We start from the raw sequence: 18,887 nt of genomic DNA, 5'->3' as shown, positions 1-18,887 counted from the left end.
ATCCGAATAAAATGAAGTGATTCCGAGTACGGCGACTGTGAACTGTGTCATTTTTTTGTTGACCGGCGGCGGAAATACAAACAAGGCTGGAACAATGGCCGTCTTGTTTTGGTGGCAGTCGCAACGTTTAATATAGGCCGTTGTCCAGTCCGTCTCTCAGGATGTGAGTCAGTAGCAACTGTAGCAAGTTCCCATTAAGTTAGAATTTGAAACTAATAAAAAACTAAAAAAAAGAGTTATAAAATGGTCTACATTTTATAACTCTTTTTTTTTTATTTGGTTTACCGCCTTTGAGAAATGGTAACGGAATTGATAAAAAAATCGAAGAATTATTTACTCATATTAAGATCGATAGCGCTCGTGATTCTGACTAAAATAAAACAAAAAAATCAAAATGAAGTCGGTTAATAGCCCACGCCATCTAAGTTTAAAGTTTAAAAAAATCGGTTACTAAACATGGCGTACCTAACCTAAGTAACATTAATACCATTGGGTGAAAAATGGGTTTAATTCGAAGAGGGGTTGCTTTGCATTCGTTGTTTAAATGGGGTTTACTAACTGCCTCACAAAAACTGTCACCAAGAGCACCAGGGTGGCATAACGCAAACGGAGTTTACCCTCAAGTGACAATACCTAGTAGGCGGTGCTCCATCCCGTTAGGCGGTGACGTCCCATGTTTGATACTTTGATATAACTTTTTGACTTACTAATGTTGAAATTTCTATGGTATGTGTAAGTGCACAGATACCATCATGAATACAATTTTACGTTAGTGTGCTTATTGAACAAGTTTACAGTGTTTACACTTATCTAGTTGTGCTATTTAAATGATTATCGGTAAATGATATACGAGTAGGATAACCAGCGCATTAACGCATGCGGTGTTGTTACAGTTACCTAACATAAATTACTGTGTGGTCGGCTCGGCTCGCCGACCAAACCACAGCACGGGTTCCCAGACTTCCGAGGCATCAGGAGCGTTATTGCTCCTTTATTAAATGCCGTTTTGTATTTTTTTTTCCATTTTATTACAGCAGAGTGGGCTGCAATTTGTCAGGTCTGTGGTCTTATAATTAAATTAAAATTGCGAGCCGTATTATAATGCTACGTGGTTATTTTATTGAACATTTCCGTGTTTATGATTAAATTGGCACCGGTCTCTCCAATCCCTGTTTGCTTGTGTTTAGACCGCACACATAGCAAATTTACACACAAATACAGATTATGTCTGGGATTTTTTCCTTCCTGTTATTGTGGCAGGCCTTCTTTGTTGACATGACAGTGTGTGAACTTGCATAGGATTGGTGTACGCAATAGAATCGAGTGCGCATGTGTGCGCGGTGAGGGCGTGCGGTGCTCCAACGCCCGGCAATTACCAGGCGACCAGAAGCTAGTAGGAGCAATTGTTATTCCAACTGGCAATGAGCGAGGGTGACAGAAGATAGTGAGAACTAGGTGTAAGAAAAAGTAGGACAAAAGTTGGTGGAGGTGCGGTCGCCGGGAAAAGTGAAAAGTTTTACAGGACACTCGAACGTAATAAAGATCTATGACGTTATAATAAGTACTTAGACGTGGAAACGTTATCCGGAAAATCTTCGTGGAAATAAGTCGCAAGGGAAAGTTTAAGTTGAATTGAAAGCTGTTCTTTGAATCATTGTTAGGCGAAATAGAAGGCTGTTTCGTTTGATTGGCATAAATGATGTTATAAATAATACATACTTTATAGGTAATAAAGCTATCTACGCTAAAGGGACGTTTTCTTACGGCTTTAAATAAAATCTGAGCAGGTATTTTTATGACTTTCCAATGAAATGGGGTTCGCCTTGGTTCACTTGACTGATCGAAGTTTTTTTTACAATTCTACCACAATTGTTTGGAACATAACTAGAAACAGGGCTATAACCGCGAAAATCGAAGTTCGCAAATTGCGGGCATCTGTCTTAGTCATTCTAATTACGCCTTCATTGGAGTAAGAGAGAAAGATCCCCGCAATTTGCGCATTACAAATTTCGCGGTAGGCTCCCTAAATAAGCAAGTCACGTGTGAAGTGATTGTTGGAACAATTTAGGAGATAGCGGGAGAAAAGTTTGGAGGAGGCGTCATCTCATTCATTCACCAACGTGTGAGGCAGACAAAAGATAATGTGCGGTGAGATGTTCTCAGTCATTATCTCCTGGTGTTGTCTCGGTTTGAACACGTGACTCGTTCGGGCTAAAAATTGGGTTACCTGGGGGCCAACCGCGAAAATCAAAGTTCGCAAATTGCGAGTATCTTTCTCTGTTACTCTTATTACGCCTTCGTCGGATAAAAGAGAAAGATCCCCGCAATTTGCGAATTTCGGTTTTCGCGCAAAGCTCCCTGACGCCGAACGATAAGGAATGTTTTGTTATTGAATTTTGCGTCGATGGTTTATGATTGAATTGCCGATTCATTTGATGTTTTACTAAGGGCCACTTGCACCATTCCACTAACCCGGGGTTAACCGGTTAAACCCGGAGTTACCATGGTTACCAGTACAATTTGACAGTAGGTTCACGATTTAACCGCTTAACCCCGGGTTAGTGGGATGGTGCAAGTGGGCCTAAGATGACTAGCAGCAGAAGCTAAGTGGGTAAAATTTTCAATATACATATTCATAATAAGCTGTTCACGAGTTTTTCTTATAAGTAACGTATTATGAATCTCTCCTGCACCAATATTTATATGTAGTCTCTGTTTGACATGTTTCCATTTGTACATTTTTCTTGGTTTGTGCTAGAAAATATTCATCAAGCTGACGAAAACGCTTTGGCTACCTACGTGAAACTGAAATCTCAAAAAATATGAAGTAACTATGGAGAACGGAGTCTGTTTTCACTTAAGTAAATGTAAAATTTTGAACGTCACAGTGATGCTATGTTTTGGTAACAAGTCGATACCAACAATAACAATTACACAGAAACCTAAAGTCATTTGAACGGAGATCGATTCTAATTTAGCAATTTGATATGATTCGGAAATGGTTTTGATAAGACCTTGACGATCGTCTTTGTGATTAGCGCGCATCTTACGCTCGATTTCCATTTCATTTCGCGTGTACAATCACCTGCAATAGTATGTTACTCTTGTAAGGCCGCAAAAATATCTGACACGATCTTATTTGTAGAGCCCTAAGAGCGTTTCACATATTTTTGCGGCCTTCGAAGAGTAACATATTATTGCAGGTGACTACCAATCAGCATGAGCGATTTTCTAGGTTTAAATAAGATCAAAACCGTAACAAATTGGTAAACTGAATCAGGCTCCAGGTTGAAACAGTATTATTACTGTTGTTAAAGTAATTGCAAAGAAATGTTGACTACATCCTGTAGCCAACCGAATTAAAATCTGCAAAGACTCTCCACCAAATATTTTCAAAGCAGAATAACATAGCGGCAATATTTAAACCGTTATCATTGTATTGATAAATATAATTTTGTAAACTAATAAAAACAAAATACCCAAGAACAATCCTGGACCCGGGATCTGGAGTCCCTGCCGAGCTCTCACACACAACTCAATAAGAAAAACGGTTCTAACAAGCAATTTTCAACCCTTTCTCGAATACTTTAAGAATCATCCCATATGGAATATTCCCGTGGTTTAGCACTCATAGCCATGACAACGAACCAAGCGAGTTCCCAAGGGACCTTGTAAATACCGTGTAAAATGTACCAGGATAACATTAAACGCGAGGTTCATCTTGTAAGGACCGATCGGGAGATTGTGGTGTTCGCGCGATAATAATAATTGGCCCAGTCTAGTGCCCTTTTCATAAACTATTTACTTTTTTTAAGGAGGTGAAACTACGTACGTTTTTAAGCCTTTAATGCGAGATATCGAAGGCGAAGATTTAAATTGAACACTTTAGTTGATTGCGTGACTATGTGAAGTTTACAACTTATAACAAGTGAAGATCGACTTGTTATGTACTTACCTACCTGTATCTACCTGCTACATACCTACATGTGTTTTAATTAAGCTTGTACTTTGGGATTGAAGTCAGTGAAAAATGTTTACACATTCAACACCACTTGTTTCATGATTATTGTTTTATTAAACAACTTACCTACCGAGTACCCACTTACAAAACCCAGTATTTAAAACCCTAAGAAATTCCTAAAAGATAACCTTACCTTGAATACCTTGCGATTACGAACACTAGGAAGAAAATACAAATAAATAATGAGTACTTAAGAAATACAAGCTTGTGAACAAAAGCTAAAATAAATTTTACTTATAGAGATCACTAATTTAAAACTGAGTCCATTAAAATTTGGACTCTACTGTCCACTCCTAAAAGTACAAAATGTACTCACTTTTGATATTTGCAAGTACTCGGAGTCCAAGAACGTAAGAAGGTAACATTTAGGAAGAAATATGTGGGCAGCAGTAATAGTTAATCACGAGGGAAGTGTAGTCCAGGGAAATTTATGGGACATCGTCAGCCATCGGAGGAACACATAATGCTACAAAGTAAGAGCATGCGTGTTACCAACTGTACAATACATTTATTGACTTGAGTACTTTGAAAAAAAATCATAGACTTCATGTAAAATTCATGGATTAAGTACACTGATAGTTACATCATAAAATAACGCTTATTTTCTATTACATAATTCTACAAAATGTTGGTAGATACTTTATTTGGATTGGATGCTCGAGTCCTGGGCTATAATCACGAAAAACAAAGTTTGCAAAGCGGGGATCTTTCTCTGTCACTATAATTACCTACGCTTTAATTGGAGTAAACGAGAAGTTCTTAAAATTTAAAATTTATAGGAGAGAGAGCCTTACCCTGAGGCCTGAGCCTAAGAGAGGGATTTGTAGGAGTTCAGACCAAAAACTAGTTCTGGATATATATATGGGTTAAGGTGGGTCTATGCTAGACGAACCGAGCACGAGCGAAGCACGAGCGGAGCCGTTCTCGCCGGAGTCAAGTGTGGACGTACAACGAACACGTCCAGGAGTGCACTGCGAGCGCGAAACAAATCCCTTTGTGTTCGTCAAAAAACCGACAACTGGCGGAACGCAGCCGAGTACGAACGAAACGCTCGCAGCGCGCTCGTTTGTGACTTGTAAGTCGGTCCACATTAGACGAATTGTGTTCGGCGGGTGCTCGGTTCGCCTAGCGTAGACGCACCTTTAGACTCAAAAGTCCGGAGTGAACACGGGTCAGGGACCGAGCTGATCTATTTACGCAAATTCAGGAAGACCGCAGCATCGTAAAGCATGCGCGATGCTTCGCGGGTGATTAGTGTATTGTTCTACTACTACGAATAGGGATGTCAATCTTGCCATAATGATGTGCCGACGGAAAGTTTCCAAAATTACGATTTTTTCACATGAATAAAATCAGAACCTTCACATTTTCAATTTTCCGTTTCGAGCGGCGCATACCGAAAGGGACTAGTTTTTATTAACAAAAATAATAGATTTCTTCGCAGTTATATAAATAAAGGGGAGGCCTATGTTCAGCAGTGGACGTCGTATGGCTGAAATGATGAATATAAATAAAAGTATTTTTTATGCTCCTTATGTGTGAGTATGACCTATCTATAGTTATATAATATCATTGCACTTGACTTAATTGCATTCAGATCTCATAAAGATCGTTTAATATAATGGCATAAGTATTAGGTATTTAAGCTGTCGAACTATACAATAGTTGTATAGGTGTAGAATATGTATTTATTTAGCGCTTAAAGTGAGTTGTAAATTTTCATCAACGCATTCATTAACAAACACAACAAACTGAAAAAAAAACATCATTAACATAATCATCAGTTTTTTATGAACCTGTGGCAGCCCTCCGCACATGTCATGCACACACGTGCACCCCGGCTGCGCCGGAGTGGACCGAAACTACCGCCTTCACTCTAAAGGGCGTAAGCGCAGTACAGTTCACAACTAGGTACCCAATAGTCTAGCCAACCATTTATAGATAGATAGATATAATACTCTTTATTGGCACACCTCAGTAAAAAGATACAAAAGAAAGAAGAAAAATACATTTATAATTATCTATGTAGAAAAGGTTAATTCAAATAAATATTATTCTTATTCTTATTCTTAAAATAGTGATTTGAATATGTAGGTGAGAAATGTAGATTTTTCATAAATATTTTGTTTTTGCCTTTTGTTACGATGGGAAAAGGACAGACTGTCTTGACTGTGACTTAGCAAAACTTGTTAATCATAATTACGAGTACTGCGGAATTTATTTAACAATAAGTTTCCAAGGTATTAAACTAGGTTGAAACTGTTTGTATGCAATGTTGTAGCAAAATCCGTATAGCAGTTTATGCTCAAATCAGTAACAAAGATCCAAAAATGTTTCAAAATACAGACAGAAGTAGATGTCTGAAGATTTTAGGCTATAAGTTTAATGACAATTCAAGATTTAAGTTGCTCATTACTTCATTTACATAATGTTATTAATGTAAATTTACCTCAAGACGACCACAAAAGCTGTGAAGCAAAGGCATATAAGCTTTTTTGGAATTGTGCAACAAAATAGTCCCATAGACAACTGTCAAATGCACTCAGTGGGGATCAAACAAATGTTCACACGTTTATTAATACGTTGTTTTGGCATTTAACATCTTTGAAATAAGATTCAAATTTGTGTGAATACTTTACATGTTTGTCGTATATGTAGATGCGCCTTTTGTTAATTTAAATGCAAGTAATGCGATTGGAGTTCTCTCACGGTAATTTGATACCTAATGTTTCTGTTTTTTTCTGAAATTAGTAAACTGATAGTAGATAGAACCAAATATCTGAAATAAGACTCATACAAAAAACAAAACACTCTCATTACTTGACATAAAGTAAGACCGGTCTGGCCTAGTGGGTAATGACCCTGCCTGCGAAGCCGATGGTCTGGATCCGAATCCCGGTAAGGGCATTTATTTGTGTGATAACACAGATATCTGAAATACTTAATATCTATGTCTTGTCTAGTATAGTTTTACTGAGTATTGCAACTCGATTAACTCCTTTTGCTGCAAATGCTGCAATCAGGTAAAACCGTTCATTGACAGGCTCGAGCCAATCGACAAGCCGACCGTAATTGGGCCCTATTGTAGATCGACGTCAAAGATATCTTAACACTTTTGCACCTTACTCCTTTGTAATAAGGCGAAAGATGTAAACATATTTTTGACGTCGACTATAGGTCGGCTGTCGATAATGACCGTCTTGTTTGAGGTACATGCGTGTAAAATATCAACACCAATAACGGTAATTCATACAATGCAGGTGACGGCCGCACTGGACAGTGGAAAAACAGTACGTAAGACGATGTACTCGAAGTTCTGAGGAGATTTCAAGACATATCGGACAGAAGTAACAGGAGACGTTTCTGCCAACGTTTCGAATATACAATATTTTCTGCTTGGCCTTATTAAGGTTGACTGGTAGAGAATGCCTCATGGCATTAAGTTCGCCTTTTGTACATTAAGTTATTCTTTTGTGCAATAAAGTTTTAAATAAATAAATATACAAACCCGTATCGAATAACAGATAAACCTACGGAATACATTATAAAACATTCTCTTATATCGCAACTGATGACCAGGGTTGTAAAACTGTACATAGGTATTAGCATGGTCGTATTAAGATTGAAAAAGTTCGTAGAATATGAACTCGGTCGTCATTTTGATCGACTACTGTATAGTACGGATGGTATGCTGTGAACTGCGATGTTGAAAAAATTACCCGAGTAAAAGGAAAATAAGATATTTTATTTTTGCGAACAATCTTAATGTATGAGGAGTACAATAAAGAGTATTGTATTGTACTTCAATTAAAGTTTTTAAACAATATCATCCCAGCACCTCCACCACTTTTCTACTCAAATCCTAACCTAGTTATAAGTAGCAAGCGGCGAAGTATGGAAAATACATTATAAACGTTAAATTCTTATGAAAATACGACGTCAGTTTAAATGGCATCTAATTTTCAGTAAAATTGAGCATGCGGCCGGAAACCATTCCAGCAGTGTCCGATGAGGATTACCTCCACCTTTGAGTAGGACCTACGGGTATGATAGGAGTACTATACTGACGGAAAACAAGCTTCAAGAACATTTCTAAATTATACACAAGATTTCTGATATGACAAATATGATATATCACGAAGCATCCCAGCATCTCCACCACTTTTAACCCTATAGTTATTCTGGCTAACCAATTCCGTCACAAATCAGGACGTGGAAAAATATGTAGGTGCGGAGGGCAAAATTACGTATATTATTTTTAATTTGGTGCCGTTTTCTAGTGACGAAAAATGGTTGAAAAAATGCAACTATTCCTACGGGTATGATAAGAGTACTGCGCTTGTGGCACGCGGATGTGACGCCAAGCATCGTGAATGGCGTCGTTAGTGCGCCTGCGCCGCTGTCGGAACACCGCAACTCGAGCGGGGAAAACGGATTTCTACGAACATATACGCCTGAAAAATCTGCTTTGTACACAAATCTGCGATTCCTGAAATTATTTGTTTGCACTATATTTTAGATAAAAAAGAAATATTGGTTACATCAGATAAAACATAAATGTGTAGTATCTACAAAAGTGAACTTATCCCTAAGAGGGATCTCTTCCAGTTAACCTATACCTACTGTTTGTGGTATAATAGACGTGCTCTTAATTTAGTATCCTTCTCTTTACTGGGTACTTGAAGGACGATTTTTAATTTGGAGACTACGTTTGTATGAAAGGGCGGTTATCCACTATAGTAGGTACTCTACACACGTGCTGTTTTACAGTTCGCACCCACTCAAACCAGGGAACGAGAACCACTCTGCCCTGGACGTACTTTCCCTAAATACCCGAATCCGAATCGTAATATAAACACAACCTTGACCGGGTTGGGATAGGCGGACTGGTTTGTCGATACTACGGATTACGAGCCTGAGGACTGTCGGGAAATTAATCTAATGGATAATGTGATTCATGCGTATTTAAAAATAATAATTAGGCAGGTAGGGAAGCGGTGGTGGCCGAGTGGATATGATCCAAGTTTCAATCCGGAGGTCGCGATTTCAAATCCTGGCTCGTACCTACCGATGAGTTTTTTTTTACTTATGTACGAATTATCATTTGATATTTACCAATAGCTTTTCGGTGAAGGAAAACATCGTGAGGAAACCTTTATACATCTGCGAAGAAATTCAAAGGTCCCCAATCCGCATTGGGCTAGCGTGGGGACTATAGCCCAGTCCATGTCCCTTAAGTGCCCCACAGATTACCACAGTTCGCCGGACGATATCAGCCCGTCACTTGTTCGGAGCTGTCAAATTTTGCGTTTAACTGACAGGCTTATATCGTCCGGCGAACTGGTAATCAGTGGGCCCCTTTAGTTACAAAAGTGTCGATGTTTCTCCTGACCGTACTCCGCCCACGCCAGTTTATCGAGCATTAGTGTAATGCCTATTCCCACACTCGCTGCCTCATTAACGAGCCACGATTTAAAACACGACTTCTCCGAAACACGGGCGGTCGGGAATCTTACAGGAAAATCTCGGGCCATTCATAAAACCCGGCGAATAGGCTAATTGCTTGATACCTAGGTTAAATCGGCTATTTTATGCTAGTGAAACAATCCTTTCAGTGACAAGGAACTTGGTTAAAAGCAAGAAAAGAGAGAAAGTAGCAGATAAAAGGACAAAACCGAAAGAATTATACAGTGTGGAAAGATAAGTCGGGCCCTGGAGGGAAACTACCTTAAATCCTTAAGCTGGCTCATTTTACTTAAAGGAGATATTTCTTTATTTTTAAAAAGAAACAAAACTGCATTCAAAGTATTTTTCTTTTTTCTTCAATTTGGCTTGTCTAAAAAAATCTTGAGTACTAAATATTAGATTTTATGGATATTTTGCACGACAGACGAGTGTAAGACCTAATGTTTCTTTAACATTAACTGTATCGAGTAGTAGAATAAAACTGCAAGTTTTTATTTTTTGGTATTTTTAGTCGGTTCGAGTCCCGGGCTAGGCAAGCGAGTTTTAGAAAACCTTTGAATGCAGTTTTGTTTCTTTTCAAAAATAAAGGAATGTCTCCTTTAAGTAAAATGAGCCAGCTTAAGGTAGTTTCCCTCCAGGGCCCGACTTATTTTTCCACACTGTATATAGTCGCTTAGTATTTTATGTCATATAGGTATCAAGTAGGTACCTAAGTGCATAAAAAGTGAATCTTCTCTACTTTTAAATAAATCTTAATCTGTGGTATAACCTCGTCAGATTATGATAATGATAATGGTTCAGAATAAGAAACAAGACGTAGCTCTGCTCGCTGCTCGAGTCCTTTGATAATAGAGATAAATGAAAAATGGGAAGCTCCTTATCGCTACTCCCATATTTTCTAAGAAATAATAACGCCCGTACCAGGATACTAGGGTCGTGAAGATGTTATTTTTAGCAATCCATCATCACTCCTACTATACCGTCTTCAAGTTAACTTACTAATTTTAATCCTTATTCTAATGAGATAAGGTGCACGATAGGTCAGGTTACTGTTGGGGTAATTTGTCTGGACAACTAGGCTCAGATTATAGTTGCAATGTGGTGCCAACTTGTTGCTGAAAGATTTACGATGTACTGGCAACATTAGGTCTCAACTTACTATTTATACAGGCTGGCTATAAAATAAACATTCCCGTTGCCAGGGAGGTTTTGGGATTATACTGAGTAACTTTTACTATGGGCACTATGGGACCAAACCCTAAATCGCGAAAAAAATTTGGCTGTTTCATACATTTTGGCTGGCCCATTTTCTATGAGAGGGTAAATTTTCCAAAATGTTATCCTTTTATATAAATGTTTTTTTATGAAGAACTATATTAGGGTTATGCAGTGATAATGAGGAATCATGTTTTTTTCAATCATGGTCCTTTAAAGGGTTAAACCAAAGCTAGTTATCTGACTCATCTATATAAGTGTTTGTGGGATATAGTAGTGTCTGTTACCGATGGAAGGAACTATTCCAGTTGGTTTTGACATAGGGGTAGCAGAACACCTAAGGATACCTAGATCATACCTCAGAAATCTAAATGTCTACACAGACTAAGACTAAGCAGACTTGTTCGTACCTACGCTACCAGGCTTCCAGACTCGCCTGGAGGTCCACAAGCACTAGACTCGGAATACAAGCACTACACACACTCGCAGGACTCACACATTAGATCAGCCAGACATTGGTAATTGACGCAAGCGCGGATGGGCAGCAAAAAACTTGGCGCGTAAGTGTAGATAGTGCCGGTTTCATTGAGCTTAATACCCATAATAATTATACTATACAGCTTAGCTAGCTCCTGCCCGCGAGTTCGTCTGCGTAGAATTAGTATTTCCATAGAATATTCTATACTTACTTCCCATCCCATCCTCGTCGCCACTGAAAAATATGCCTTCAGGCCAGTATATGGATCTGAGCTGATGAGACCAAGGAAACACGTCCGTTCTGTATAGGATTTATTTAAGAGACAAAAATAAACCTACCCACATTCAGCCGGCGCCTAATTACTTCATCTACCCTAGATGTCACAAATAGTTTGCCTGAAGCCACAAAACGTGAAAATAATAAGCCTAATAAATTTAAAACTGTTAAAAAAAACACTACCGTAATATATTGTAGTAATTTAATTACATGCTACAAGTTATTAAGTTAATAACTAGAGACTGATGACCCCACAGTCAAACTCATTGTTGAGTTTTTCAGGGCTATGACTATTTATAAGACTGTTTTACCCCCATTGGGAATGATTTTCAGTACCTATAGAAACTACCCTATTTTCTTTACAAGCGGACTCAAACTACATGCTCTTATGGCTCTACTAGTACCATAATATACCGGGTGTGGCCTGAACCATCAGCAAATAAATAAAACATAGATTGTACTCCTCAAACGGTGACACTTTTGTTCAATAACTTTTAAAAATTATGAAGTATTTAGACTCCCTATTTTTCATACAAAATAAATATTATCTTCAATGGACGCCATCGCCACGCCATATCATTGTGATTGACGTTGCTTGTCACGAGTTAAACATAACAAAATTCGCAATACATTGCGTCTTAGAATAAACTTTAAAGTGTATTCAAAATCAAACCACAAGTTATTTTTAAAAGTTGCTGAACAAATGTTGGTCAGTATGAGGAGTACAGCCTACAGTTAAATTTTTTACTCATATTACAGGCCACACCCGGTATATGTCGGCGGCCGATCGTAAGATTAGGCATATCGTGAAATTCCTAGGCATAACGTGAAACGTGAAAATCTTTGACGCATTCCCTGAGTCGACGGAGCCCCGCTACGCGGGGCTTCTATTTCTGGGCAGTTTGCCCTTCGGGCATCTGAAGCAACCTAACGAACCTAATCCTACCTATATATATTGGTTTAATGTGACTATCGTCAAAACATTACACAGGAACATTACGATCTGACTGATCTTACGATCGGCCGCCGACATATAGATTGTATCAGATATTTTGCATGCCTCGGTGTACAACATATTATTGTAAGTGACTGTACCTACACAAATCAGTAAATAGCGAAATTAAAGCTATACCCGGAGTAACATATGAGAACAACCTTCTCGAACTATGAACGCTAGCGAAAGGGGTGCTTTCAACTTTCTTGAAGTCATTAGTTGTCCCATTGTCTAGAATACATTCATAGTCACAGTAGTACCATCGCGCATACTGTTAACTGTGGATGGACCTTATGCCTTTTGTAATAAGGTCCACCGATGTACAGTTAAGAATGCTGTTGGTATGAACAATTGAACATGCCATTTAACCGGCTAGGTTATGAATGTCGCGTAGCCTTAGAAATCAATTTCTAATTTTATTAGTGAATAAGTTGCACTGAGCGACAGAAGCAGCTTATAAGTAGGAACATATTTACGAAATATGTCTGCTATTAATAAAATATCACAATCAACGAGTAGGTACTATACAGTATAATTAGTTCCTTCCTACTACTTTTATACTAATAAAATTGCGGTAATCTCAATAAGGCTTTTATTGCTGTGCGTTGTTCTTGAAACTATTATAGTTGCACCAAACAAAGTCTGCAGCGGATTTGATAGCCCACGCAGTGTAAGTGTTATGTATACATCATAATTTCATATAAGTTTGACGTTTAAAATGACACTTGCACTGCATGGGCTATCAAAATCGCTGCAGACTTTTTACGGTCTGACTATAGTGACTATATCAAATTATCATATTTACCAATATAAATAAATATAGGTAGGTACATTCTTTCGAATAAAATTTCTCAGCCCCGACCAAAGTTATTTTATTTTAGCTAGAGATACTTCTGTACCTACGTAATGTCCGTCAGATCTAAATTTGAGATAATTATGTCTGGCAAACAAACCTGTCAATAAATGGTGGAATTAGGCGTAAATGTGTTTATGTAGTATATCTGTTCGCATGTACTATCCAAGTACGTTTAATCCTGAAGGGACCTTAAAATGTGCGTCACACACCCACTTTTTACCCCATACGAGTCCGCCTAGCAAGAAACCGGAGCTGACGCCAGCGACAAACGGGACCGACGTCACAAAAACAAACAACAGCCGAAATTGAAAGCGAAATCACAACGAACCCGACTCAGGCGCAGGACGCGCTCCCAATGGTTAGCGAGTCGACCGCTCCGGCGAACCAGCCGGCCTAGCCAAGATGTCAATCGCTATCGCTTCGACAACGAAACGCTTTGTGTCTCTGTATCACTCTTCCATATTAGTGTGACAGTGAGAGTTGCGTTTCGATCGCTACAGAGCGAAAGGGGCCCACTGATTAACAGTCCGCCGGACAGTATCAGACTGTCAGTTAGAACAAAATTTTGACACCTCCGAACAACTGACAGGCCTATACCGTCCGGCGGACTGTTAATCAGTGGGCTCCTTAAGCAGTTGGCATGTTAGATATCAATTAAAGAAAATCGAAATGAAACCAAGAAAACTCTACGTACCTATAGTTTTCTTTACTCAACATTTGAAAGATCAAATAGAGCAATTTAAAAACGCTGTAATAACTGTTAATCGCTTAAAATTTCTACGCCATGTCACAATTGTTTGCAATGAGTTTAGCAACTGTCAAAGGTTTTTATAGATGGCGCCAGCATCAGGTTAAATGTGTCTCTATAAAAAGAGCTAGTCCATGCAATAAAATTGCAAAAAATAAACAAGGATGTAACACTATTCGTAGGATTGACAGGTAAAACCTATGCTAGCGCCATCTGTATGTGTATAATACTTCGGCCATTAGAAAGCACACCTTATTTTTTATTTATAAGTTCTGTTAAATTTTAGTTTTAATTTTAATGTTGTTTTTATTATCACTTTATTTGTTATTGGTAAATAAAATTTATTTATTTTGGGGTTGCTTAGAATATTTTAATTTCATAAACCTAGTTTTTTCGACTTCTTCACATTAGGTACCAGAGCGCACACCATTCGGTCCTTGTCACTCTTTTAAAAAAACACAAGTGTCGTTTTTTTCGACGTCGCCTAAATAAAATTACGTTCCAATACCATGCCTAACATGCAACGATAATATGAAATAAGAATAATAATGTGTGTTCTGTATTGGCTTATTTTTATTAGCATCAGCAATGTAGAATTAATTTGAGTAAAAAAAATATCGGTCCAGAGCGGTATCCCGCCAGCTTTCGCCGACGCCAAGAGATCTGCCTCCACTCTATCTGCCCAAGTGGCGTGCTCTTGTGTTGGAGGCCAAGACTCATTTTGGGTCACCGCGCCAACCAAGTAAGTAAAAAAAAATCTCATAATTGGACTCGCCTGCGTTATGTATACTACATATTGGAATACTCCATGCTACTGTTCGCAAAAACAATACCATATTATTTAAAATTAAACTCAATCCTAATGGGATTAGAATAAGTTTTAGCTTGTAGCGGGTTAGGGTTTGCAGTTATCTAAATCTTTAAACGTTTAATTACACGAAGCTTGTTCAGGGTTGCCGGACAAAGGATGTGCTGATAACGAGGCTAATTTTATATTTTAAAGCGGTTTTTTCATATCCCAAACACTAAGATAACGATTGTCCAATCTACTACACACCCAATCTGTTGGGTTTTGATCTACAATGATAGTTGGATTGAGTAGATTTGGTAGTGATTGCAGATTGGAAAATTATACGGAGTTTGGTGAAAATTATATGTACATATAAATTATACGAGTTTTTTTCAAAAGATTGGCATTTCGATGACTTAAGTGCTTCGATAGCTTATAAAGTAAACTAATGTGGTAGTGTGCAATGAATGGAGAATTAATCTTGAAAGGCGTTTAACCACCATTTTGGTGTCAACGGCCGGTAGTCTACGTGCTACCTGTAAAGTCCAGCTATCGCTTTGCAAGAGCTAATAAAATCACTGTACACTGTCTTGTACTAACCGTACAATTTTAGTCGTCGTATTTAGCTCCTAATATCTTGATACTGGCGAAATAGTCCCACTGGACTGAAGCCATAATTCTAAATAAAAGAATGAAAGCACACAACCCTATTTACAGTGAAATCAGAACTAAATGACATAATTTATATATCATTCTGATGTCATTGTATACTTACGTTCGACTCTTTTGGAATCGGCGATTTAATCCACCTCGTCAGTGGCAAAGTAGGTACACCTCATTTGTACCAACCCTACCCTTTCTTCTCGTACAAAACCAGCAATGAATGAATGCATGAAGCGACAGAATTCCACCGTAAAGGAACAATAGTTTAGTTTTAATCTTGCCTTTTTATTTATTTTTTTGACTTGGATCCAGTTTATCTCCCCCTTACCCCTGACGGCCCACTGCGAACATCGAAAGTTGAAATTTCGCTTTCTGCCTCTCTATCGCTCTTGCGTATACGAGAGATAGAGATAACAGACTAACGAACGTGGTTGTTCGCGGTAGATCTTCTGGCCGTCGGCTGACATGACAGCTATAGCAATTTGCGTGAGATTCGGATCTGCGTAAAGTACCATTAAAGTTTGATGTAGTATCTTGTCGGTTTAAGTTTTGGTCTCTTAAAATTAAAATTGTTTAGTTTTTAACTGTAAGGAATTAATAAACTTAGTTTTACAAGGGTTTTGCGCCTTTGTCCATTGTCCAGCTAGACAAAAAATAAATAAATAAAATAAATATACCTTTGCACCCGTTACAGCCAGTGGAGGTCTTTTAGATTAAAATATTTTAATATTTAGATATATTTAAGTTACTTTTGTATGATTATTTATATACCATTAACCTTTTGTATAAAAAATAAAGTACCTAGGTAATAAAAGATTTGTTAGCAGAATAGCGAATTTGTTGTTTTGGAGCGTGCTTAAGTAGTAAACACAGGACATCCTACGAGTGCGGATTCAATGAAGTACCTATTCTAAGATTGAACAACGAGCGAAGTGAGTGTTGGTAGAGATTTTCAAAACACGAGACACCAAATTAAATTTACTGAAAATAATTTGTGCAACTGCTACTTATGTTAAACGTACTTTTTTGTGAATATGGTTGTATCTACGAAAACCTTTTTCAGTATTTTTATTTTATATTAAAAATTACCGGAAATTATTTTAACGTCTACAAATTATAGGTCCTTACGACTCGGAGCTCGTACTGATTTTATCCGAACTTAAAATGAATGCTGCTTAGCAAAAATGTGTAATATTAATTTAATTATTCAAAAAAATATCAACATTAACCATCAATTTTATGAGTTTGACATCTTATTGCAAAACTAATGCGGGTTGACACAATATTTCTTAACAGCATCCAAATATGAATAGAATAATTTAAACATAATTTTTCAAGTGATTTCGGTGAAAAGATGTAAACGGTTTTAAAGTCCTAAGTTCGCTCCCTAAAGGAGCCCACTGATTAACAGTCCGCCGGACGGTATCGGCCTGTCAGTTGTTCGGAACTGTCCAAATCTTTATCTAACTGACAGGCCGATACCGTCCGGCGGACAGTTAATCAGTGGGCCCCTTAAGATGTGCAATAACTAAATTAGAATTATGTTGTAAACCAATAAGTAATTTGACCGTAAATCAAGTGATGCATTGAACGAAATCTTTCCTGCAACAAGGTTCCACGCCATTACCCGCCTTAGGCGTGTAAGTTCGCGAAATTGCTTTTCGTAAAAGTAATAAACGGGGTGAATGACCTGTCATTAATTAGACACAAACTATAAACACAGTAAATTTATCTTGAGATCATAGGCTGGGTGGTATTAAAAGTTTTACGATAACATTACAACTAGAAAATGTTTTTGCTAAAAAGTTTGTTTAAAGAAGTCAAAAATACGATGCCTGCTCGAAGGTACGGTCCTAAAAAAATACGAGATAGGTACCTAACTACTAATTATAGACGGCAACCAAATAACTTCATTGCGTAGCTGTTCATTTATCTGCCTGAGGTTGATTTAAAGCTACAAAACCTCTAAAACTTAAAATGACAAAAATGGATAAGAACAATTAATATACCGACCTACGGATGTCATAATAATAATAACGTAGGTACAGTCACCACGCAGGATTGTTATGCAATTTAGGGCTCTTGCTAAATTGGAAATTCTATAACGTAAGTATTGAACAACCAATTTAGCTAGGACCCTCAATGGCGCAATGATCGCGGAGAGTGATGGTACCTATTTCATTAACAGTGCAACAATATATTGATACTGAAATACATTATTTTAGTTAAAATAGCAATTATATTAACCTCTAGCCGCCCAGAGACCTATAAAAAGGTCCTGTTCCATTCTAATTTGAACTTAGTGTACACAAGCTCAAAATTTCATTTTGCTTGGCAAGTTTTGACGTATGGGCGGCTAGAGGTTAACGCCTTTCATAATCTTATGTGCAATCAACGCTTCCAATTACCATTTGCTTTTTCAAATAAAACAGGAACTAAAATAGTAACGATCATTTCAAAAACTCTATATTATCTTTGTTATTCTGAATTAAATTCGTATTTCTTTATCTATATTATTGTTATATGGGTATTATGTAAAATAAATTGTAAGGGCTGAATTAGGAACCAATTATATATCGCGCACAAATCCATTACAAAAAATGCCGGTAGCGGTAATGAAGTTCAGGACATCAAAAATCCATCATTCATCAAAATATCATTAGCCATTTTTTTACAATTTTATAACAATTATTCGTGATTTCTAACTACAATTTTTAACAATTTTAAATGTTGGTTTAAAATGTGATTTCTAACTACTACTTATCGTGGCAAAAGTATACTCAGGATTAGTTGCAGATAAATATCTAAATACACCAACGAAGTATTCGTTAACTTATACACAAATTCACTACCCGAAAATGTAACTTTAAATTATTCAAAAACTAATTAAATAACCACTAATTACCTACCAAAAATCACCACTAAAATTCCAAGCCCTCATAAATGACCATCAATAAAAAACTTAATCCAAAACTCACCTCAAACTAAAACACCCCATATTGAGCCTTACAGCATGCCAAACACACACACACTCACTGTCAATGCGTACACCCTGCGCGCCGGCGCGCCTTAGACTGACTGTGGTGGCTGGAACCGGCGCTCGCGCAGCCTCACATCCCCACTCCTGAAAACCGCCACTGAATGAGCTTTCGGGGCGGTGATGGCCACGTGACTGATAACTTAGCTGGATTACGTGGGTTGAAGTGTTTAAGTGACATTACATTACAATGTGAGGGACTGAAAATCTGGAAGCACATGGCTTTACCTCTTTCTCTTTCTTTTTCTTTCTTTTTCTTTCTTTCCTCTTTCTTTTTCTTTGTACGATCGTTTTTATGACAAGAAGTTAACCATCAAACACATAGGACTGGGAACGCGTTTTA

The 18,887-nt window shown here is 37.7% G+C and overlaps 1 protein-coding gene across 1 annotated transcript in view; it reads right to left on the bottom strand.

Annotated features, from left to right (window-relative positions):
• Nucleotides 1–18,641, bottom strand: part of LOC134673588 (papilin-like) — a 95,734-nt gene extending 77,093 nt beyond the window's left edge. Inside the window, exon 1 of the mRNA XM_063531586.1 lies at nt 18,486–18,641. Within this exon, the coding sequence (XP_063387656.1) occupies nt 18,486–18,505 (20 nt within the window). The 5' untranslated portion in view covers nt 18,506–18,641. The remainder of the gene's footprint in view (nt 1–18,485) is intronic.
• Between the last annotated feature and the right edge of the window lie 246 nt (nt 18,642–18,887).

Source organism: Cydia fagiglandana, chromosome 18 (genome assembly GCF_963556715.1).
Source record: "Cydia fagiglandana chromosome 18, ilCydFagi1.1, whole genome shotgun sequence".
Classification (NCBI taxonomy): Eukaryota; Metazoa; Arthropoda; class Insecta; order Lepidoptera; family Tortricidae; genus Cydia; species Cydia fagiglandana.
Note: the sequence above shows the minus strand (reverse complement) of the source record. Positions and strands in the feature narration are given on the sequence as shown.